Genomic DNA, 26,082 nt, shown 5'->3' with positions numbered 1-26,082 from the left:
AAATTACACATAAGAAACAATATTGCTTTGCAATATTTAGAAGAGGGGTCTCCAACCTTTTCTGTAGCAAGAGTTACTTCTGATAAGTGAAAATCATCGTGAGCTACCAAAAGCTAAACAACTCTGGCATTATTACCAGATGGCCCCACACCCAGCTTCCTTGATTTTGAGCCTAATTTCCACAGAGCCAAACACTATTGTTTGAACTAAATACTTTGACTAGAGTCACTAGGACATGGCTACCATGTGTCCGCAAGACCGTGGTCTTTAGGGATGTATAAACATGTTTGCATATAAATTGAATATATGTCTATGGGAAACAGAGAGCATGTGTTGTATATACTTGTGGCATAGGACATACCTTTCACCATATGTGGCACCGTTACATATTTAACACAAACATACAACTGTTTTTAGGTCGCGCGTGCGCTCTTTTTGACCCGTTTTAAGTAATCTTTCGGCTTTGAACCACGCCCATCTCATGCCCAACACTTTCACTTGTTTGTGGCCTTGCCTTTCAAGAATTCCTTGATGTCATTGGTAAATGTTTTACGTTTGTCCCGCCTTGGGGCGATTGTTACCGTCTGGCAGACTGACCCCGTTACATGGATTATTGCACAATTGACTATGTATTTCAGAGAGGGCAAACTATTTTTTTCTTTTGTCTCTCCCCCTTTTTTTTTATTTTATTTTATTTTAAGGACACGCAGCGGGTTACATGTTTGCAATAATAAAGAGGAAAAAAACGCAAAAAAAAAAGGAAGCATAAATACATCAATATTGTCGTACAGGTGAAGCAAACATTCTGAACAAGAGTCAATGATAATAGTTTCTACTCTTAGGAATCTCATAAATTTACTTATATAGCCGGCACGTTCTCGGGGCCCAAGAGCCATACGGAGAGAGGTGCCCAAGCTCTAGTGAATCTTTTACAGGCCGCTGCTCCTTTTAGTTCATACAGGCTATTCTCCAGGTGATACATAGATAAGAGTTGTGAAAACCATTGATTGAACCGTGGGGGATCGACATCACGCCACAGAGATGCTATGCAGTTACGAAATACTGACATTGCTATGAACAGAAAATATCTATCTCGACTATTGCAGACTGAATGATCAACTCCCAGTAAAACCATTTGAGGTGTCAGATAGATAGACTGTTTCAAGATTTTCTTCAATATATCGGATATCCCAGTAATCAAACTTCCCAGTTTTACACACTGAAAGAACATATGACAGAGATCTGCTTTCGGGCAACCGCATCGTGGACACATAATTCCCACCGTTTTGCCCCAGCTCGCAATCTTAGCAGGTGTATAATATAAATTATACAATACCATAAAGTGTTGAGCATGCGGGCCAGCAGACACTAAAACAGTCCGTGCCATTTCCATAGACTCACAAACCTCTGTCTCTTTAGTTCCAACCCGTGCTTCCCATTTTTTAACCAATGTCGCCAGGTCATCTTGTATAGAATTTAAAAGCAGTGGATACAGATTTTTAATACCGCAGCTAGTGGGGTGTCGTGAGACTTCCATTAGCTTAATCTTATCCGTGTGCCAACCTTGGGTCATACTAGTTAGTAAAAAGGCTCTAATCTGTAAAAAAATTTAAAAGTCTATTTTTTCCAGCGCAAATTCCGCACTCAATTCCTCAAAAGATTTGAGGTGGCTGCCAGAGTGAAACAAGTCCCCGACTTTGTAAATACCCCGATTACTCCACCTCAAGCAATAGTGATCTTTAAATATTGCTGGAAGCGTGGGGGTAATCCACAAGGGAGTGTAGTGGCAGATTCGTCCTATACCTATCTTGCGCTTAACCTGGGTCCATGCCTTAAATGCAGCATAAATTACCTTAAATTTAACCTTTTTATAGCAGCTGGGTTCCAGAATCCGCAGGAAGACTGCGTCTGCTTCTTTGCCCAGAATCAGGGTATATATCGAAGGGAGAGCATCTTGCCCGGGTCTATCCGTAACAAAGTATCTGTGCATACTGAAGCACTGCTGCCAAATAATAAAGTTTAAAATTGGGAAGTGCCCACCCCCCTTGCTCTCTTGGGAGAGTCATATAATGGAAAGCCCGGCGCGGCTTTGTATAAGACCAAATGAAGCTATTAACCAATCCCTCTATTAATTTAAACCAATCTTGCCCAATCTCTAGGGGGATTGTTCTAAAGAGAGAGTATTTTGGGTAAAAACACCATTTTTATCAGATTACAGCGTCCCATGAGTGACAAGTGTAGATTGTTAATGCGAGCGAGATCTTTCCTAGTCTTTGTTAAAATTGGGCCCATGTTTATTTTCACCACTTCGTCAAGGTTTGCTGTAAGTTTAACACCTAAATATTGTACCTGTGTCAGCACCCGCTCGTCCTTAAAATCTACTGATTCGTTCACCAATATTTGGCATTTACTTTTGTTCAGCAAATACCCAGATCTTTTCCCAAACTGCAGGGCTTCCTGCTCTATTTCCAATATAGCAGTCCTGGGGTCCGTGGTCACCACCGCGATATCGTCTGCATATGCTAAAATCTTAGTACACCCCCCTTTCAATGAGACTGGCATGCTCCGACCATTCCGGATCATATTCCTGATCAAGGGATCAATATATAGCGCAAAAAGCAGTGGTGAACACGGACACCCTTGTCGCGTGCCTCTCTGAATATTGATTGAGGACGACTTTAGCCCGGCAACTTGTATCGTAGCCGTTGGGTTTTGGTAAAGCTGTTGAATTGCCTTGACAAACCCGGGACCGATGCTATTTTTACGCAGGACAGACCATAAAAAGGGCCAATGGACCCGATCGAAGGATTTTTCCGCTTCTAACAAGATTACTGCCATGGGAAGCCTGGCTATTGCACTAACATCAAGTAACGTAATAACTCGTCTTATATGATCTGCCGTGCTTTTCCCCGGGATGAAGCCATGCTGCCATGGAGATACTAAGCCTGAAATTACCAAACTCAAGCGGCTAGCAAGTATTTTAGCGTAGATTTTGGCATCGCTGTTAATTAAAGAGATTGGGCGATATGAACCAGGCTGAGTGGGTTCCTTGTCCTTTTTAAAAAAAACTACTATCTTAGCCTCCTCCCAGGAGGCCGGTTGAGGAGCCCCTGCTTGTACTTCAATAAATAAGTTAAGTAGCTGTTTACATATCTCCACAAAAAAAACTTTATAGAATTCTAGTGGAATTAGATCCCCCCCTGCCGCCTTCCCACTTGCCAAGGCACGAGTTGCTACATCCAATTCCTCCAGTGTCATAGGTGCTTCTAAAGCTGCCTTATCTTCCTCTCTTAACTGACCTGATATCTCATTGCCCGCGGCATCGATCCCTTCCTCTTCTTGGGGTTGTTCTTCCTGGGTATATAATTTTTGATAGAATTGTCTAAAGACTTCCATAATCTCAGGACCGTTATGTACCATCCGCCCTTCTTCATTCACTAAGCTTTTAATACTCCCAAATACCTGCTTTTGTCTTATTCTTAAGGCCAGCTGTTGGCCCACTTTCCCGCTATACTCATAGCATTTCTGACGGTATACTAAAAATTTTGCAGCAGCCTTATCCATGAAAAACTTGCCGGCTTCTGCCTTGATGATATTCACATCGCACAGAATGTCTGAGATATCTACTCCACTACGGATCACTTCCCCTAGTCGCTGCTCAGCTTTAACCAGCTTTGTCTGAACTGATTTTAGCTGATCCATGCGTATTTTCTCCTTTCTTAACCCAGAACTCAGGGTTTCTCATCTGACAGCAGCTTTAAAAGTATCCCAAACTATCTGACAAGAAGCAGAACCCTGATTTATCTTAAAAAATTCAGGGATCCAATCCTTCATTTTATGGATATACACTGGATCAGCTAATAGTGTCCTATCAAATGTCCAAGATCTCGGCTGCGGGCCCTTTCTCCCTGTCTCCAAAGCCAAAACCAATGGGTTGTGGTCTGATATAATTCTAGGAAGTCTATTGACCCCTATTTGGTTTTGTAGAGAGGCTGTCACAAAAAAGTAGTCTAACCTGACTAATTTCTTATGCGGAGCAGAGAAAAAGGTGGACCCTGAATCCTGCGGGCAACACGACTGCCAGACGTCGATCAAGCCATGATTAATGGCCAATGACTGAAGTGCCCTAAAAACTTTGTTTTTTCTACCCAGGTAGAGTGTTTGTTCCTGAATGGGTTCTTTACTATCTAAATGTATATTGAAATCTCCACACATTATGATAGGTGTTGCCCAATTCGTAAGTTCTAAATTAAGCCAATCCAGTATCTCAGGATCATCTGTGTTAGATCCATAAATAGAACATAGAGTGAACCTTAGTCCCTTAGCCGAGCATTCCAACAGAGCAAGCCTGCCAAGATTATCAGCAAATTGTTTATGTATAACCAGAGTACTGATCCGAGTTAATATTGCTACCCCTCTAGTGGTTGTGTGTTGTCGTGAAAAAACCGCTAGCTTCCACCCATAAAACTCCATTAGCTGCTTTTGTGTACCTGGAATATGTGTTTCCTGCATACAAATAATATCGACATTCCATGACTTGAAAACCTCTCCTACAAAGTGCCGCTTCTTGTTATTATTGAGCCCACAAACGTTCACTGTAGCGATACGTATTTCACTTTGCTGTCCCATTTTTTATGGATGCTGATCCTTCTAGTTCCCCTGTATGCATTATTCAACTTTGCTGCTTTCACACCCTGACACCTTTTCCACTGATAAGAGCCATCCCCGCACCCCCTACTGCGTGTCCCATTATCCTTTTTGTCCCTGTGGCCCCCCCGCCCTCCTCTAACCCACCACCCAACCCTTACCCCTACAAATGGAATCGCCAGGCTTCTGAGCCTGTAAGATGGTAATTGCCAGTCCCGTTAGCCCACCCATACGTAAAACACCTTCACACACTTATGGCTTGCCAATCAATACACGCGGCCCCTCATCTTCACCCTCCCGATCAAAACCCTTAACCGATAGATGTTCAAAAAAAAAAAACACCCCAATCAGTATCACATACATTTACATATAAACAACTATTCACAGCAGTTCCCCCCCCCACCCCCCCTTCTCCCGTACCCCCTGCACTTGACCGGTTTTCAACTGCTGTACATATTCCCCCGCCTTAATTTCTGAAAGAAAAAATCTTGTAGTTGTTTTGTAGACAACTTTTAGACGCGCAGGGCTTAGCAAGTAGGCTTCCGCCCCCAACTCTTGAAATTGAGCAATCATCTGCCTAAGTCGCCACCGTCTTTCTACAGTGGCATGTGCGAAGTCTGGCCTACTAAAGAATGATACACCTTCCACCGTCACCTTTGAGTTGGGGCGGGCTTTTTCAAACACAGCCTGTCTCAGTAAAAAATTACCAAAATACACTATAATGGCCCGTGGATAACTCTGGTCTCTATTAGTAGCAGTCAAAGCTTGTTTTTTCTTCATTAGCGGAAAACGGTGTGCTCTCTGAATCTCCTTTTCCCAATCCCAACCATTCAAGTCTGGGAATGCTTGCTTAAAAAGTGAAACTATATAAGCCCTAGTATCCTGCCCCTCGAGGTCCTCTGCTATACCCAAGATCCTCAAGTTATTCCGCCGCTGACTGTTTTCAGCATCTTCCAGTTTCCATTGAATATCCGAGATCTGCTGCCCTTGTGTCGTCGTCTGTGCTGTTGCTGCTTTAACTTCGATTTCCAGCTCCTCCGTTCGAGTCTCCATGGTGGCGATGCGTACACCAATATCCTGACAGAATTTGACCACTTTTTTAATAGATAGTTGTAGCTGTCTGCTAGCTGCTTTCATTTTCCTGCTCTCCCTCGGAGTCTGTTCATGATTCTGAACCATTGTCCTGTAGATAAGATCAAAAGAAGGAGGTTCTGCAAAGTCGCCCTTGGGGGGGGGGGGGGGGGGGGGGGGGGGGGCACCAGAGTACTACAGGCCGGATCCCTTTTCGAAAAGGCCTGTTGGGTGGCCGTATAATCCCACTGCATTTCACCATCCTCCTCTTGAGGCTTGATCGGGTCTCTCCTAACCTTGGCCCCTGAGCTGCTCCTGGCTTCAGTTTGCTCAGCTGATTTTCTTCTGCATGTTAAGTAGTTCGATACCCAGATACTTGCAGCAGAGCTACTCTCGATATCTGAATCTGTTAAAGGAATTTCTTCGTCCAAATCTGAGTCTTTAGACTGATCAGAGAGAGAAAAAAAAACTCTCTGCTGTATCAAATGGCCCCTGATCGATGTTTGTTGGTTTCGCCTCTTTTCCCCTCTGGGCAGGAGCTGGGGAGGTAGTCTCGTATATCGTTGAGGACTTGGCCATATCGTCAATTTGTTGCAAATTTAACTTGCAGCTTGATGGACTAGATTGTACTACACATTTCTCTGGAATGGATTCCTGAGACCTCTGATTTGACTCCTTAAGTTCCTGCTCGGATAGCTTCGCACACCCCATTGGGGGGAGGGCCACCCCCTCCCCGCTATTTCCTGGGCTTGTACTGGCGGTCTCCTGACAGGGTGGCTCCCTCCCCCCTGCATCGAACATAGGAGTGAATACTTCAGGAGATGTAAATGCAACAGGTACATGCTCATCATTGACTCCTAACACGTTTGGTTGCGCATCACAAGCTGCCTTTTCCGTGGACCTTTGCTTAGGCGGCATCACGCTAGAAAACATTGTTGGAACAGAGTACCTTGCGTCTTTTTCCATGTCGGTTGTTTTGTGCAGGCCCCCTTTCACTTGAAGATTGCTGTGCTCCTTTGATCCGGGGACCGGTAGCTTTTTATCCTTTCTGGTTACTCCTGGGTCTTGGTTCTGCCGTGCCCGTAAGGAGCGAGGGGTCCTGTTCATCTTCGGCGCCATCCGAGCGTCCCACACGCCCCAAACACCAACTAATATTGCCAGGAAGCGGCGGGAATCGCGCTTAGCCGAGAGGGGTAAGAGCGCGGGTCTGGAGCGAGCGTCACGCTCGCATATTCTTGCGGGGCCCACCGGTGCCTGCCGTTGCGGACCCGATCCTGGCAGGGACCACCAGAAAGCCGAAGAGCGCCCGCAGCAGTCCGTGCTGCCGGCGCACAGCGGCCGCAGATGAGCGAGAGCCGCGTGTGGTCTGGGGATGGGCTAGAGCGGTAGTGGCAATCAGCCGGGAAATCCGGCCGCCATCTTGGATTCCTAATAATAGGATTTTTTGTCTCTCCCCTTCGTGCTCCATGGCGCTGACAGCACAGAACACTGCTAACTCCATTTGCAGTACTGAAGTGCCGGTTACATTTTTCACAATCTTACCTAATCAAAGTAATTTCTTTTGGCTTTCCACTTCACGCTCCATAGCTTTCACAAAAACACTTGTAATTGATAAATGCTTTATGTAAAAAAACAAAAATAAAATAAAAAATAAAAAACACAGAAATCCTCAACGTGGCTTTCCCGACAGTGGGAGAGCAGATACTACAATATTTACTGCACTCAGGAAACTTGCCCCATAATGCTTTGCATGCCATTACTTTTACAAAACATTATTGCTCAGAACTCAGCCTGTGGTGGCCCTTGGACAACGGTTCCACCACCAAACGGTCATCTCTGGGTCCCCACACTAGGTTAGTGGGGACCCCGAAATAATAATCCCTCCCACCATTGTGTCTTTCTAAGCCCTCTCATGGCTGGAACATTTGTTTTACAGCTGGGAGTAGTTTTTGTTTTAAGGCCTTGTTTGTAATGTCACTGCAGTAGGCCTGTTAACTCAGAAAATGTGTAAGGCACTACCCGCTATAGGGGCTAAATATATGGTTAAAGTGCACTACTTTCTGATATCTTTTCATGTTGTTATGCCCTCCATGGGCTAACTATATGATTACATGACCATGTTTATTAAAAATTCTATTTTCATTGTGGTGTCCTCTAGGAGCTGTTCTTAACATTACAGTCAACGTATCAACATAGTACAATATTTGCTGCACAGAAACTCGACCCATAATGCTTTGCAGGCCATTACTTTTACAAAAATGTTTTGCTCACAACTCAGCTTGTGGTCGTCCTAGGACAATGGGGCCACCTTCAAAACATTCACCAGAACATGCTCCTTCTGTCTACATCATCTCTCTGTCCCCACATTGGGTTAGTGCGGCCCCCAAAGTAAGAACCCTTCCCACCATTCAGTGTCTTTTTAAGTTCTTTCATGGCTGAACTTTTGTTTTGCAGCTGGCAGTAATTTTGTTTTAAGGGCCTTGTTTGTGATAACACTGCAGTAGGCCTACTAGCCTTCAAATTGTATGATGCACTAGGTCCTCTAGGGCCTAAATATATGGTTACAGTGCATTACTTTCTGCCATTCTCTTTTCATATGATTATGCCCTACAGGGCTAACTAAATATGGTTACATGACCATGTTTCTTACAAGTGCTATTTGTATTGTGCTGTCCTCTAAGGGCTGTTCTGAGCATTACAGTCAACACAGTACAATACCACAGGCACGCAAACTCACCCCATAATGCCTTGCAGGGCATTACTTTTACCAAACAATGTTGCTCATAGCTCAGCCTGTGGTGGTCCTAGGACAATAGGATCACCTTCAAAACATTCACCACAAAGTGCTCTATCTACATCATTTCTGGGTTCCCACACTGGGTTAGTGGAAATCCAAAAATAATAACCCCTCCCACCATACAGTGTCTTTTTAAGCTCTTTCATAGATGTAACTTTTGTTTTTTAGCTGGGAGTAGTCTGTGTTTTAAAGACCTTGTTTGTAATTTAATTGCAGTAGGCTTGCTAATTGTAACGCAATATGCGCTCTAGGGGTTACATATATGGTTACAGTGCATTACTTTCTGAAATTTTCTTTTCATGTGGTTAGGCCCTCCAGAGGCTAACTATACGGTTACATGACCATGTTTCTTACAAATGCTATTTTCATTGTGGTGTCCTCTAGGGGCTGTTCCAAGTATTACAGACTAAAGCCAAAAGTATATTTCTGATAAAGGTATTCTATTGGAATTAGCACAGCAGATTTACATTAGGATGCTAAATGGCAACATTTTCCTTTTTGGCTGCAGATAGAGGAAGAAGGTAAATGGAAGTGCTTTAGTTATATGCAGGCCCACTGAAATTATGTGGCAGGAAAAGACCAAATTAGGAGGCAGGGTTGACCAATTTATGTGGCAAAAAAGTCCAGTTATGCACTTACAACGCCAATAACTAACTAATGCATTGCAAATGCTTGTTTACATAGGAGAAATTTTAAGTGCAAAAATCTTCATAATGTGGAACATTTTTCTACACTTAAATTTATCCCATCCATTAAAACAACTGACTACATTTTTCAGTTATAAATAAGGCACAGTATTCTAATGGCCAACGGGAGCAAGAAGCCTGCTGTTTGTAAATGCAAGACTTTGAAAAGATAAATTTGAGAAAATGAAAATGAAAAGTTACCTTAATTATACAATAACTTTTCAATTTGATTTTCTCAGATTTAAAGGCACTGAGAAACATCATTTTATCCTCACCTCCAATACTGAATTGACAAGGACTTTTATTTAAGAGTTAAATACCTTTAGTGCTTCAATTCTTCACCTCTGTGCCCTCGGTCATAAATTTAACTCCAGCACTGGTCCTTATCAGTCCCAGCTATCTGCAGCCTGATCATAATAATGTAAAATAAACACAGCCTTCCCTTCGCTTTAAAAGAGAAAATGTAACCCTGTCCTTATTTAGAAATGAACTCCAGGCTGTGAGCTACTCTGAATGTGTCTGGGAGCTACTGGTAGCTCTGATGGACTGCTGGAGACACTTGATTTAGAACAAGATAATAGTCATCTTTTTAGAACAGTGGCCACGAGCAAAAACAAAACAGTGCAAAGTGAGAAAAGAAGAGTCAGCAAAATAAAAAAAGTTAACTATAGAAAATACACATGTGCAATTTTGTTTGTCCTGCTGGGCACATTTTTGCCAGTCACGCACCTTCAGTTTGCAGGGCCTTAGAAGTTAAAAAAACAAAACATGAATGCCAAGTGAGAAAAGAAGACCGGCAAAATAAAAAAAGTTAACTATAGAAAACACAAATTAGAATTGTTGGTTTGTCCCGCTGGGTACGTTTTTGCCAGACATGCACCTTCAGTTTGCGGACACTAGAAGTTAAAAGAAGAAAATAGTACCTCAATCACGTTGGGAGCAGCGGATGCCACTGATTAAGTTGAATCAACCAGTGCTTAGTTCCTGTTCCATGGACAGAAACGGAAATGATGATATGCCAGCAGTGATCAACTCCGAAGCTGTAAATAAAGAGTGCTAAGCAATCCAACAAATTATAAGTAACGAGCGGGCTCCAAGCCCTTTTCTAAATACAACAACATCTCACTAGAAATACGCATGCGCTAGTGCATGATATTGCATGCAACCACCAAGTTTATCATGATAGAGACAGAGGTTTTTTACTGCAGTTCCATCACAACTTCATTTAAATCTTAAATCTTTCCGCTCAGTCACAATGAATGGAAAAGTATCTTTCAATGTACCTATCCTGGTGATCTTTTCAACAGCAGACTCAGAGTCAACATAGATGTGGCAGATTCCTTCACTATGTCCCATCACAGGAATTCCTTTGGCTGCTTTTTGGATGTTTCTGACCAACTCAGAGGACCCGCGTGGGATGATAAGATCTATCAGTTTATCCAAGCGGCACAGGTCCTCCACATCCTCTCTGGTGTTCACCTGAAATTGTTTGTCATAAAGATTGATTACTGTCTAACTGCTTTATTAAGTAGACAAGCATATCAACCGTTGGACATAATAAATGAGACAACACCCTCCCCAGTTAATCCATCGAAATTAAAAAAAGTAGATATTTACCAACTGCACTGCATCCTTCACTCCATGGACAGACAAAGCCTCCTGTGTCAGGCGGTGAAGTATTTGGTTGCTGTATGTTGCCTCTTTGCCTCCTTTTAACAACAAACCATTTCCGCTAGCAATTGCCAATGCAGATACCTGCCAAAAAAATAAAGAATTTCACTATCGGGGGAAAAGGCAAAAGAAGATAGGATAAATGTCAATATTATTTATTATTGTGCCATTACTTCATGCAAATATTTCAGGCCTCATTTCTTAGTGGTCTCTGTTAGACTTTTCATAGGAACAGTTCTATGGTATGCAAATCTCTTTTTACTCGTTGACCATTTTTTAATACTTTAAGACATCTGTACATAAATGTTGTGATACAATGAACGAACTCTGATTGATAGTATCCATTTGCTTGTAAGAAGAGGAAACAGGCTTCATTAACTCCCAATTTCAGCCTCAATAGCTTTTACCCCAAACTGCAGAAGTGCAAGGCTTTACATGAGCTTTTTTTTTTTTTTTTTTCATCTAGCCCCTGCCTCATAGCGACTTCCCTATAACATCAATAGATGTGGAAGAAGTTAACTACCTCCTTTGGCCCTACTTAGTCTGTTTACTAGTAGGGAATGAAGCAGACCTACAGCCAGCTCTGCACCCTTTAAAAGAGGTGCAGTGAAGGCACAGCAGAAAAGGGGCACCAAGCTTGAAGGATACAAAGAAAGATTATTGGGGGCACAGCACAACTGGTGAGCCCACTGGTCATCATCAAACTGACAGCTCCCATCACCCAGGTTTCAACATGACATAACACTGTATGGTGACAAAGTAACTACACCTCCCCCTTCTCATTAACAAGACGAGAACAATAAGCTAAGAAATATATACAACAATGAATTAAAAAGAGGCTATGTATCAATATTAGCAAGACTTTCATCTCACCGACAATAACACATTGGAAAAACTGTTAAAAGTCTATTCAGCAGTACACAACATGTACTAGTCAACCATGTAAGATCACATTTATAGTAATCTATGTTCTTTCACTGTGAAGTCACACAAAATTGTACTTCACATGAAAGACCTGAATTGCTGTGGCAACCTTGACTTCTGTTACCCAACACTGTTTTTCCCTGTCTTAACAGCTATAGTAATGTTTGCCAACCTGCTAACATGCCACCAATGTGCACTCTACCTTCATTTATCACATGCCTCCTGAATACACACAGGATCAGGAATATTTGACACATATTTATTTACTAAAAGCAATTCTCTGACTCAATCGCCCGCACAAAACCAAACTTCTCACCCTTGATCGTTCTGCATTTTTCTGATAATAATCAGTCCTTGCTTTGGCCTCACTCCAAAATGTGGGCACTGACTAGCTGTTTTTGCTCTATAGCATCAACCAAAATGGATACAATTGGGTTAGCCCCTTAGCTGTGGTAGGAGCTGTCTTGTATACATACAGCATCTCACAGACAGCTTTTCCCACATAATTCTTGCATCTTTATGTAATTTGCAGACACTCTACTAGTACACAATTAAACCTCTCTACCATTATGTTGCTTTGTGGGCAATACAAAAGCATTGTTAAGTGTGTGATCCTGCATCTACTTAAAAACTCACTCATGACATACAATGTAAATTGTACTTCATTGTCAGTAATTATAGTGCCCAGGATACCCTCTTTCACAAAGAATCCTGATACAAATATTACCACCTCGGCCATTGTGGGTTCTTGCACAAATCTGACTTCCACTCACCCTGTCATATAGTCTATCAACACAATTATGAAGTATGAAAAGGACCTACAAAATCTAAACCAATTCTCTGCTAACCTCCCTCTGGCACAAAACAGGGGCATTTCTGGAAGTGAGGTAGTGACTAATTGTTTTTCACTTCGCCAACACTAGTTACATTCCTCACCCTTTCTCTCAACATCAACCTCTATCATAAGGTCACCAGAGCTCTTACTTTAGACACCTTTTCATAAACCTAACTCCCACGCGGCCCTTGTGTGCAGCCTCCAAAATTCTCACAAACCTCACCCAGAGGAACTAATCAGTATCCATGGAGCAAGAAAAAGTTTTACTGTGAGAAGGTGTGTGCAATTTTCTGAAAAGGCTGGACCTCCTGTCTGGATATGCTTTTCCTGGCCACCATTGATCTGTATGCCTCAAAACATCTTTGTGGCCAATCTAAGCAAGCTTGCCGGGATCTTTATTTTGTTTCTATATAAAATGTCAACTAATGGTCGACAATACAATTTAATGACAACTGGCCTGCCTCTAATATACATCCTAAATTGACCCATGCTCCAAACACAGGCTAACATCTCTCTTCTTAATACAGACTATCTGCCCACACTGGGCACCAGTGTTATGGAAGCAAATCCAACAGTGAATTTCTTTTGACTATCAGTTTGACTCAGAAAAGGCCCTAGGCCATGCACACGGACACCTATTGTAATCTGACTTGGATACTCTCTCACAAAAGCATGTCAAGCACAGGTTTCCAAAATCATCTATTTAATCTCATCACTTCACTAAACTTGCGATCCCAATAACACATAGAATACTTTTTTGGAAGCAATCTAAATCCTCCCGTTACAGTTGCAAATCCTTTTAAGAATTATGAATGAAACACCCCCCAAAGGAATTAACGCTACCTATATATCTATGGGATGTGAGGCATTGGCTTTGCTCTGTACCAAACCTGGTTTAAGACGTACACAACTCCCAAATAGAACAAGGCCCAATTATTCAATTTCATCCACTCTGAAAATGCACTTGTCTTTCCTCAATGTTATTCCAAGGGCACACAAAATCTGAAGAATGTTTTGCACAGCAGTGTCATGTTCAAGCAAATCATCACCAAAACGGGTCTTGAAACACAACAATAATGTTTAGTTCCTTCAACATTTCTGCAACAACACATTGAACAGCAGATGCTGCCTACACAAACCAAACTACAAACAACAAAATAGGTAAGTGCTGCTGGGGCACCAAAAGCTGGATTTGAATTCAAATTTTGTGAACCATTGGGATTGGTCTACAACAGCCAAGAGGTCTTCAATTGTTAGTAAAAAACAACATTTCACCCAGATGGCTTGGTCAGATTGCTCAGGTTAATGTATAAGCAAAGCTCCCCTGATTTTTTGCAAGGCATTGTAATTAAGGACAACCACATAAATAGGTTTGCTAACATCTTATTGTACCATACACTGTATTTGCTTTTCTAGCTCACCGTAATCACTACAAAGTACATTGTGAAGTTTGCGCTTCACAGGAACAGAGTTCTCCTTGACCTTAATAGATTATCCACAACCCTGGATTTTGCCTAATCTGTTGTCTATTTGTTCTGGTAAAGCCATGTTTGAGTGTATCCTCCTTACCTCCAGGATACAACAACATTTTGAAGCCAGCTTGATGCCACCATCCAGGTACCTTCACACCTTTTTGGTACATACACTTTTACTCTCAACAGAACTATCTTTAAAAGTAAAGCATACCAAAAAATAATATCAATTATCAATTATGCTCCCTTTGAAGGCTACTGTAATAATATTGAGGTATAACAAAACGTTGTGTCACTAGTCTTGTTGAAAATCATCAACTCAAATAATAGCTGATACAATTGCTGATGGCGTCAGAATCCCTTTATCATCAATAAAAACTTGAATAGGAGGATCATTGCATTTTCTGACAATATTTACATTTTGATCACTTTCCATCCCAACCAACAAAATGAATTCATCTAAACTTTGGCATGTGTCATCACTATTGAGAACTTCATATTTTCTATTTGGCAGTATTCAACATAACCACAGTGTTTAACAAACATCAAAAAGAGTGGTGTGGAGGACGAGCACAAGAGGTACAGTGAATCAAATACAGTATAGAAATGTGCAAACAACAGTACACATGAAAGTAGAGAGCATGTATATGTGACTTTTTAGCCAAATTAAGGAGAGTGATTATGCAAGGTACATGATCCGGCTGCGTCGTATTTTATGTTGAGATGTGGTATAGGGCAACAACCGTCTATTATTTATTATAGACTCAGCATCTGAAAAGAAGTGGCAGGGAAGCAGGCAAGGTACTTCAACTGTTGGTTTTACTGCAGCATGCTCACAGAGGCATAATTATTTTGACACTCAAGGCTTCCTGTAGGATGTTGCCTCAGGTGCGTCGAGGGTACGGTATTGCTTATACCTCGTTTGACAGAGTCTAGGGAGGGAGAATTTAATCTATAATATTGATCTGGAAGGTGACCTAGGACTAGACTTTGATACCAAAGCAATCAATGGAGAGCTAGGAAATTATTACATTAAACATGCAGTCATGTGAAATGCATCCCCATATGTACATGTGGCGTACCTGTGCTCTATTTGCGCCATGAATGTATAAGAACTTGCAAGCCACTGAATAGGAAAGGAATTAAGCTCAGAAGTGCAAAATACCAAAAAGTGCTCCAAAGTCACAAAATTATAAAAGCTCGTTATGGTTTGGAAAACTCTAGAGACGGGTGTAAGACATGTTAAACCAAAGGCTTGTATTCAGAATTAACAGTCAAAATTATGTAGCACTGTACCTGTGGAAGACAGTCAGGGCGGGACTCAAAGATAACCAGTAATACCCCAATCGGAACAGTGACTTGCTCCAGTTCCAACTCTTGAGCAATTCGTGTTCTTCGAATGACGCGTCCCACACTATCCTTTGAGGAAGATGCTATCTGACGAAGTCCAATTGCCAGACTGTTCAGTTTTGCAGTTGATAGACTCAGTCGTTTAAGCAAAGGCGGGGCCAGTCTTCCTAGGAGAATGGAAAACAAATGTATTTAATAACTAAGTCACTTAAGTGAATTAACAGTTATGTCTAGTCACTGTTCACTGTCCGCGAACATGTTATCTCACATTTTACCTCAATCTAGCCAGGCACATGTTTTGTCACATTTTTTGCTATTTGTCTTTAAATAATGACAAAGGCACACAAAGAAAGGACTTTGGTAACTCTCTTTCTGGTGGATACTCTAACTGCAGAGTTCTTACCTTTAGAATAATCTCAGGCACCAGCCTGGCTAGGGACTTTTAAATGTGCTGCAGGCCATGCCTTAAGACTCAGTAACAGCCTTGCGCTGTTCGGGAAGTGAAAGGTGCAGCATCCAATATAGGCACCACTACTGTGCTTTGACGTCAGTTTTATCTTTCATAAGTCGTATCTTCAAATGTGGGTCAATTAGGACGAATCGGAATTGACAATTTGAGATACTAAACTGGGACCATTTATAAAGATACAGGAGCCCATTTCAGAGAATGAGGAGGAGGAAAGAGTAGAATCTGCAGTTAGACTACCCACCAGAAATAATGTTACCAAAGGTAATTACACCTTGTTCTTCTGATGGATATTTCTAATGGCAGACTACTCATTATTAGAATAGATACTCGAGCATGATCTCCCAAAACAAGATGAATTTGAGAAGTGGACTCGAACCAAACAGTCCTGCAAAGCAGAGTGGCCCTTTTTGCAGACTTTACTTTTTAGTCAGTTAGTCAGTAGTGTTTGATGAGTGTATGCACCAATGCCCATGTCGCAGCCTGGCAGATGTCCAGGACTGAAATGCCTTTAAAGCAGCTTTGGTTTCAGTGGAATGATCCGATAAGCCCTTAGTGCGTAGCATGACCTTATGCAAAGGACCATCCACCTAGACAATGTCTGCTTCTGCACAGACTTCCATTTCTTAGCACTGGGAAATCCCATAAAGGCACAGTATTCTTTCATGTACTCTATATAAAAAAAAAAAACAGAGGGCTCTCATCAGATTAAACCAGTGGAGCCTCTCCTCCCCTTTAATGGAGGGGGGAGAGAAAATGCCAGGGGGAATGAAGGTCTGACCCATGCAAAGGGTGATAACCTCCGACAGGAAGGTTTCTCAGTATCAATTTATCAGGAATTATAGTGGTGAATGAAGGTTCCACTGACATCACTTACAGCTCACTGACATGATACACAGAGGTATTGGCAGTAAGGAAAAACATCTTGATGATGAGGAGCTGTGAAGAACTGCACATGGGCTTGAATGGCGTTCACATCAGAATCATAATATTTAATTTAAGCGGCCATTGAGGCTTTGGGCGAAATGTCCTTTAAACCTTTCAAGAAACTCAACACAGAAGGTTGGTCAGGCAAAGGTATAAAGGCTATGAGGTCGAACATATAGCCTTTAACCGTGAGAACAAAGAAAAATCATTTTTTTTTTTTTTTTTTAATTTTATGACAAGACCGGAGGCTCTATTATGCGTTCTTTTCTTACTTTATTTTAAACAGCAGCAGTCAAGAAACTACAGCTCCCAGGGGTATTAGCGCCAGACTAACCAATGGGAGCAAAACAGTAACTAAAACTGAGCCAATCAGCATAAGCCATCAACCATAGAGAGTACCCTTGACTGCAAACAGCCCTCTTTTCTTGCTGCTCGCAGTCAAGATAAGTACTCTCTTTTGGTCGTTCGTATTTTCTAATGTTTGTTTCAAATGTTTCTATATTTTAACTTGATATCGTTTATATCCGAGTATTTGCTTTGTATTCTGCTAATTCTGCCGGTACGGCATATATTTATTTACCACCCCCCACTCCACCCCCCCACCCCTCCTTCGTGCAGCCACCGCGTTCTATTTGCTCCTCTCGGCTCCGTTGAGACAGCGCGCGCTGCATTTCAAACACACGCCTGTCAGGAGTTTACCTCGCAGGGTTTCGGCAGCTTGCGAGTCTCCGGCCTCCCGCGTATACACACGGCTTCACTTCTCGACGTGCCGCCTATTATTGAATCCCTCTCCGGCTCTTTTCTTGTCCCCGCCTCTGGGGAGTGCCATATCGTGCCCCAGGGAGCATCCTGCTCCCTCATTAACCCTTAACTTCCCAAACATTTTGTGAATTGGTATTTCATTTATAAAAATTCTTTCCATTATGGATAATAATTCACCTTTAAGGTCAGACTCTGGGGAGGATGAGGAATCCTTCAAACAAGATTTAAATGATTTTATTCAATCCTCAGTGAAAAGTGCTTTAAGAGCATCAATGGATAAAATGTCCAAGAACATTGAAAACTCAGTCATGTCCATGGTGTCCAATTCTATGGCCTATTCTGCGGGGGAAAGCAGAAAACGAAAACTATTTTCAACTAAATCACATAAAGGCGCACACATAGAGAGTGAGCTTGCCTCACAACAGACTGAGGACTTGATTCCTCCCAGGCCTCCTTCCAAGGAGGGGATTTCCGTTAAAAATGCGACACCTCCCTCAAAATGTAAGACAAAATCAAAGCATATTCCTGCGCCAAAAAAGATTGTGATTTCGAAAATATTGGACACAGATGATGAGGACATGGACAACTCATTCCAGTCTGACAATCCTGATGATTCATTCTCCCATTCCTCTCCCCCCCATAAACGTACTAAACTTTCTCCAAGCGGCCCCTCCACCAGTGTGGTAGACGCCGAGGGCGTTCCTATGTTCGATCCGTCCCTCATTCATCACCCTAACTCAACAGAGTGGCTCCCATTGGATCATGTAGGCAAATATATCTCTTCCCGCCTACGTTTACCTCTGGACAAACGAACACGGTCCAAACTGAAATCAGAATGCCCTAGACCATTGCTAGATTCCAACATTACTGCGACATCGACTATTGATGAGAGTCTCATCACCTTCTTTACCAAATTTGGCAAGGACCCCCGTAAAGGGGTGGACAAGGCCTGGACCACGTGCCAGGATAAACTTTTGGACGTGGTTGGTCCACTAGCTAGAATTTTCGATCTGGCCGAATCAGCCAGACTACAGGACACTCCTATTGACCCCTTAGATCTTTCTCTCTGGACCCAAAGAGCCTTCTGTCTTTTAGGCAACGCAAATTCTGCCATTATCCATGAAAGACGCAAAGGCCTTCTTCTGAGGATGGACCCTAAGTTGGCTAATTTAGCCACTCGGGACCCCGGCATCCAGGCCGACGGCAACCTCTTCAGCGCTTCATTCATCAAAGACCTTAGCCGTTTCGTTTCGACCTTATCATCTCTAGACAAAGCCCAACAATCAATAAAAAAAGGTCTTCAACCAACGTGTTTTTGCCCGGGCCGATAGAGGTAGGAGCCGCTTTACCGGCCGCCCATACAGAAATCAAGGCTCAAGAGGATACTCAAACTCATACAACACCTATCCACAGGAATTCAAACCCCAATTTTATCCACAAAGATCTAGGGGCTTCCGCAATCGTGGTCAACGCTTCTCCAGATCGTCTAATAACCAAGGTAAGCCATCTTTCTGGCCCTCCCGTAGGAGGTCGTCTTTGCTTCTTTCTCCAAAAATGGAAGTCAATTTCAACAGACCCATGGGTCCTTTCCACTATTCGGGGATACCAGATCGAACTTCTTTCTCCCCCGTCCAATCCTATCTTCCTCCCCTCCCAAAGTTTTCTCTCGAAATGTCCTCTCTAATCTCTTCAGAGATCCAATCCCTTTTAGAAAAAGAGGCTATCCACTATTGCGCTCCGGACCCTTCAGGTTTCGTCAGCTCTATCTTCCTCGTTCACAAAAAGAACAAAAAGCTCAGACCAGTAATCAATCTAAAATCTTTCAATCAATTCGTCATCTATCGCCATTTCAAGATGGAAACCATTATCCATCTCAGGGATATTTTGCTCCAATTCGATTGGCTAGTCAGACTAGACTTGCAAGACGCATATCTAACCATTCCTATCCATCCTTCTCACAGGAAGTTTTTACAATTTCACTGGAATTCAAAAACATTTCATTTTTCCTCTCTCCCTTTTGGCCTGTCTTCCGCTCCCTGGTGCTTTACAAAACTATTGAAACCGGTCGTAACCTATCTCCGATCTTTGGGCATCAGACTTATTATCTATCTCGACGATATTCTGATTATGCACCAGAGCAAGTCTTCCCTGCTGAACCATCTTCACTTAACATCCACCCTTCTCACAGAACTCGGTTTCCTTATAAATCACGAAAAATCTGTGGTCCTTCCTTCACAACAGATCGAGTTTCTAGGCTTCCAGATAGATTCGGTGTCGGCCTCTCTGCTTCTTCCTCATTCTAAAATTTCTGCGATCAAAAAAGAGTTGATTCTAACTCTTCAAAAAGACTATCTCACTCAGAGCGCTCGCAAGGGTCATCGGTCTTCTCTCCTTCGATCCAGGCCTTCTTCCCAGGACCCCTTCATTACCGCGCTCTCCAGCGCCTCAAAATTCTTCATCTCCGACGAGGATTGGCCTTCTCCGACCTCGTGTCTCTAGATCAAGAATCCCAAATGGAAATCCAATGGTGGATATCCCATTTAGAGGCCTGGAACGGCAGATCCATCTTCCCCTCTGTGCCCGATCTTGTGTTAGAATCAGATGCAAGTCTCACAGGCTGGGGCGCCCGCTGTGGTTCGATATCGACTGGCGGTACATTAGCGCAGAGGAGTCCAGATTGCACATAAATTGTTTAGAGCTTCTTGCAGGCTCCTTTGCGATCAGAAGCTTTACGAAAAACAGAGCACAATGTTCTATCCTGCTCCGCATGGACAATATTTCAGCGGTACGTTACATCAACCATTTAGGAGGTACCAGATCCAAGCCTCTTGCGCTTCTGGCCAAGAGCCTTTGGGAATTTTGCCTGTCCCACAAATTTTCCCTCATAGCCGAATATCTCCCAGGCTCGTTGAATTCCAATGCGGACTGGCATTCACGCCACTTATCAGACTCCAGCGATTGGAAATTACACCATTCAGTCTTTCGCCAAATAGAGAGAAAATGGGGCCCTTTCCAGATAGACCTCTTTGCGTCCAGACTCAACGCCCAACTTCCTCACTTTTTCAGCTGGCGTCCGGATCCACTCGCCTTAGCTACAGACGCCTTCCTCCAAGACTGGTCTCGATCTCTCAACTATGCCTTCTCCCCATTTATCCTAATCAACAGTGTCTTAAATCAGGTCAGACGTCAAAAAGCGTCCCTCGTCCTGTTGGTCCCCTTTTGGCAATCACAGGTTTGGTTTCCACCCCAACTCGAACTCGCAGTGGACTTCCCAATCCTTCTCCCGATTTTTCCGTCACTCCTCCTCGACCCTTTCGGATGTCCCCACAACATGATTCTCAACAAATCATTAACCCTGTAAGTCTGGCACATTTCCGGTCTACCCAACAATCCTTCGCTATTTCGTCAGAGGCTTCAGAGTTCATCAATAACGCATGGGCACCCGGTACAAGGCGAGCATACACATCAGCTTGGACTCTTTGGTCAAACTGGCGTGTGGGAAAATGTGCCAATCCCTTTTCAACAGATCTAAATTTAATTATCAACTTTCTTGCCGCCCAGGCGGGTCTAGGCAAGTCCTATCGGACAATAAATCTTTACAGATCCGCTATATCCATGAACCACTCACTTATAGATGGCAACCCTATCGGGATCCATCCTTTGATTTGTCGCCTCTTAAAAGGCGTGAAACTCTCCAGACCCACTTCTGCCAAATATTCTCATCTCTGGGACGTTTCCCTAGTGTTGAACCTACTTCTTTCTTGGCCGGATAATTCAAGCCTTTCGCTTAAAATGCTTTCGGCCAAGCTTACCATGTTACTATGCTTAATTTCTATCAAAAGGACTTCGGACGTTAAGTCCCTAGACGTCTCTGCCCGCCAATTCTTACCCTCCGGGGTTTTGTTTCACATTTCCAAACGTACGAAAACTAACCTACATTCTGTCTTCTACCCTTTCTTCCCCGACAAACCAAAACTATGTGTGGGCCTTTGTTTAAAAGAATACGAAAAGAGAACTGTTAACCTGAGAACGTCCTCTTCCAATCAATTGTTGATCTCCTTTCGTAAACCCCACAAGCCGGTGTCTTCGGCAACTCTAGCCCGTTGGGTTAAATGGGTCATATCCTTAGCGGGGATCGATATCTCCGTTTTTGGAGCACATTCGTCCAGGGGAGATATGGCCTCCAAGGCGTTTGCCCTGGGTTCCAGTCTAGAGGACATTCTCAGGTCTGCAGATTGGTCCAATGACAATGTGTTTAAAACTTTCTATTGTAAACCTGTTAGATCTGCTTCTTCAATTGTTATTGACAAGCTTTAAACTCGCATAATAGAGCCTCCGGTCTTGTCATAAAATGTAGATTTTCCTAGTAATTTATGACGGAAAGCCTTAATTTTATTAAAGACACGGAGGCGAATATTATCCCACCACAGTACTTCTACTAATATGTACTCTTTTTCTCCCTCCCAGCGACTCCAGCACTTCCCCCAGCTTCCGGATAACGCCGCTGGCTCCTCACTCTCTCCCTTCAAGAAGAAATCTCTGGATGCATCATCGCAACCTTCGCAGGACCTCCTGCCTCCTTCATCCGCCTCTCGTTTCATCGCTGTGGTCCAAGAGTTTTGTTCCGTTTCCTTGGCATTGGCAATTGTCGGACTTATTTACCCGTTGTTTTATGATTCTATCTAACTTACTCGCTCAAGAAAAGAGGGCTGTTTGCAGTCAAGGGTACTCTCTATGGTTGATGGCTTATGCTGATTGGCTCAGTTTTAGTTACTGTTTTGCTCCCATTGGTTAGTCTGGCGCTAATCCCCCTGGGAGCTGTAGTTTCTTGACTGCTGCTGTTTAAAATAAAGTAAGAAAAGAACGCATAATATTTGCCTCCGTGTCTTTAATAAAATTAAGACTTTCCGTCATAAATTACTAGGAAAATCTACATTTTCAGACACACCCAATTAAAAAGACTGAAAAGTTGTCTGACAAAGCAGAGCCAAATGAGGGGTGCAGCCAAGTAGATTTAATAAGAAAATCAGACAGTGCATTACCTGCTTACAAAGGTTGTCCCGAAGATGATCAGTTTTTTCCAAGCTATAGAAAGAAGTCTGAAAGAGACCTCACTCCCACTCCTTGGATGCTGGACACCAAGTTTCTTTAGACTCATACAGAGCCTGTCGGGTCTCAGTTCTTTGGCTTCAGCATACCCTTTACTCCTGCAGTTTACGGGCGGACAGGTACCACCAGTCAGGGAAGTCTTTCTTGGCTTCTCAGTGTCCACTGGGGTCATTCTTGCCGGGACCAATGAGCTTTCACCTGAGGCACACGTCGGTCACTCAATTCCAGTGGTGGCCTCCTTAGGTCACTTCTGTGTCCTCTCTTCGTGCTGCAGTTGGAGTCCAGGTTCTGTAGTTGCTGACAACGTCTTTGTTATGACTCTTCTTCTTTGCAAGTTAGAACTCAGGTTGTGGTGCCAGGCGAGCCCCTTAAATCCTGGTTTTTGGGGGCATTAAGGGTGAGGGGGGGACAGGGCCAATGGTCCCGGCGGTTAACTCACCCCTGTTGTGACCACTTCCTTTGGGAGTGGGTCACTTTCCTAACCAGAATCCACTAAACCTAAGGGTTGCCAAGATAGTATAACTCTCTTGGCTGTATAGACTCCTGGCCTACCCTAAAGATGAGGATAGCATATTGGAGGTGTACACTTCCTGCATAGCTAATTTCCTGCCTGTCGGGCTGGACTGGGCAGGGCGAGAGGGGCTTTTTCCTCGAGTGGGGGGACAAGTAATTACACTTCAAGGGCAGGTGAAGCCTTTGAGGCTCACCGCCTTGATTACCTTTCACACTAGCCAGCCTGGGAGAGAGGAAGTGTGACCTCTAGCCTGCCCAGGCCCTTTGTCTCCATACTGTAGAAATGCTATCACAAGCAGGAAGGCAGACCCTTGTCTGTGGTGGCAGAGGCTCGAGACAGCCCGCCGAAACAGCAGAGAGCTTGGTAACTTGGTGGACACCCTCTAAGGGTGCCACCAGGGCACATGCTAGTTAATCCTGAGCATGGCATCATGCTCAGGATTAAAAAGCAAGATGTTGGATATCAAAGACGGGGTGGGGGGGCCTAGGGGGAAATCGGTTGGGCCATTATGGAGCTGGACATCTGGGAACTTCCCAGATGCCAGTCTATGTCATCTTATGGATCCCCTGTTACTCGTGGTAGCATTACGTTTTAAATGCTGTCACAAGGTCATATATGCCCTCACTCATAGTACAGTGCACTCTGCGTCCTGGGCTATAGGAGGCCTGCCTTATGGGTGACTGACCTGTACTATGAGCAGTAAAGGGACTCTAGCAGCAGGCTGCTCGTGCAGGCTGAGTCTATCCACACCAGCTGCAGGCAGAGTGTGACATGGCAGCTCTGCAGTCTCACTTTTACTTGGGTCACACAGGGTGGCACAATCAGTGCTGAAGCCCTGGTGTACCCTATACCACCTTGCTGCCCTGGGTACCACTGGTACCAATTACTAAGGACTTACAGGGGAGGTAAAGTCCTTGCCAATTGGACTATGCAATTCGATATACAGTTTAAGGGAAAGAGTAGAAGTACTGAGGTCTGGTTATTGGTCTTCAGTACACTAACAGGTCAGAAACAACAGCATCAAGCAGCAAAAGAAGGGGGTGACCATCCACAAAGGGCCACTTTACAACACCATGCAATTACAAACTTACCCTAAACTGCCCTTAACTAGTGAACTGAAAATGACAGTGCAGCTAAATAAGCTGTGTATCACTAAGTGGGGAGATCTATACCAAGAAAATATGTTTATTGACTTGCACACATTCATAACATCTTTGGACAGTACACCGCTGGACGTATTAAGAGCGTAATCCAAAACAATGACACTTTGCTTCCCGCAAGAACCATTGACTCTCCACCCACCTAGAAACAGTGAACAAGGCTCTCAAAAGGGTAGTAGCAATTATATATGCAATCACGCAGAAGGATGTTCCCATTTGTGTGGCAAGTTCTAAAGTTAAATTGGAAAACTTGGTGCACGTTACAATATAGGATAAAAATTGGTAGTTTTGCTGCACTCAAATATTATTGTTGGTACTGAGTAGCAAGCTTCACATGATATATTTTAGATACATACATGTTTTATATCGCACTCCAATAGACATGTACAAAATGGGCATCGCCCCTCACTCTTTCTGCACGAGATGAGGGATAGCTGATGCTGATTTTACACATTTAGAATGGAGCTGCGCTTGAATCCATGACTATTCAAACAGCAATGCGCTTTCAGAAATGACTGGTATACCTATATGACTGTGCCCTGAGATTGACACTGACTGCTTTGGTGCTCCACTTGGCCACACATTTTTCGAACTATTGGGGCAGAGGCAGAGCTTCAACAAAGAAAAATGTGGATCTCAGGTTTAGTGAACTGCAGTTAGCAATTAGAAACGTACACTAACCTACATCCACCCACTTCTAGATCCAAAGATATCTGTAACCAATCAAGATATTGCTTAATAAATACAAAGTTGGAAGATCGTTCCTTAGCCTCGGCCTCACCAGCAGGCTCTATCAGTAGCTAGAGATAAAATTAGATCACATTATATGATACACTTTCATAATTAGTGTATAGGCTACATGTTTCACTCTGTTAAATACATAGCTCTCTGGAAGAGAGAAACAAAAATTCATCTGGATTAGCACGGTGTTACTGGAGGGTTAGCCACTGCTGTGATGCATTTACAATATAAGGCATCGCCATCATAATTAAAAGCACCATCAAGATCACCACCAACACCCACAACACCCTACACAGCGCAGAATACCTACACTTCTTAATTCACAAATGCCAAAACCACCCTCAGAGGAACCATCATTTACAGACCACCAGGACCACGCCCCCTTTCTGTGACACCATCACTGATACCATCAGCCGCCATGCCCTCACCTCCACAGACTACATCCTCCTTGGTGACATCAACGTTCACCTGGAAAACACCCATGACCACAACTCCACAACCCTGCTAGACAGCCTCACAACTGGTCAAACAACTGGTCACCTCATCCACTCACTCAGCAGGACACACTCTGGACGCACTTTTCACCTCCAGCAACCACATAACATTCACACACCAAACTCCACTGGACCGACCACCACTGCGTCCATTTCTCCTTCACGAAACCCACCACCCACTACTGACAAGACAACAGACCCTACCGAATGTGGGACAAGATCCCCATAGGACACCTGAACGCCAAGCTCACACAAGCTCCACCCCCCCTCACCAACAACCCCACACAATGGCTTACAACCTGCGCAGACTCACTCGCCCCTCTGAAAAGTAACAACATCACGCGCAACATAAAGACCGCCCCCTGGCTCACCACTAAACTCCAAGCCTCCAAGCGTGAATGCCGCAAAACCGAGAAAGCTTGGTGCCAAGAACCCTCCACAATCAACTTCCCCACC

General features: G+C 43.5%; 1 protein-coding gene across 2 annotated transcripts in view; it reads right to left on the bottom strand.

Annotated features, from left to right (window-relative positions):
- ALDH18A1 (aldehyde dehydrogenase 18 family member A1) overlaps positions 1 to 26,082 on the bottom strand; it is a 284,510-nt gene that overhangs the window by 61,718 nt on the left and 196,710 nt on the right. For both annotated transcript variants that reach the window (XM_069239691.1, XM_069239692.1), the window contains exons 12-14: positions 15,400 to 15,620; positions 10,819 to 10,956; positions 10,485 to 10,680 (exon numbers count right to left, since the gene is read on the bottom strand). In XM_069239691.1, coding sequence (XP_069095792.1) covers positions 10,485 to 10,680; positions 10,819 to 10,956; positions 15,400 to 15,620 — 555 coding nt within the window. The remainder of the gene's footprint in view (positions 1 to 10,484; positions 10,681 to 10,818; positions 10,957 to 15,399; positions 15,621 to 26,082) is intronic.

The sequence above is a fragment of the Pleurodeles waltl genome, chromosome 6, assembly GCF_031143425.1.
Source record: "Pleurodeles waltl isolate 20211129_DDA chromosome 6, aPleWal1.hap1.20221129, whole genome shotgun sequence".
Classification (NCBI taxonomy): domain Eukaryota; kingdom Metazoa; phylum Chordata; class Amphibia; order Caudata; family Salamandridae; genus Pleurodeles; species Pleurodeles waltl.
This window is presented reverse-complemented; position numbering and strand designations above follow the sequence as displayed.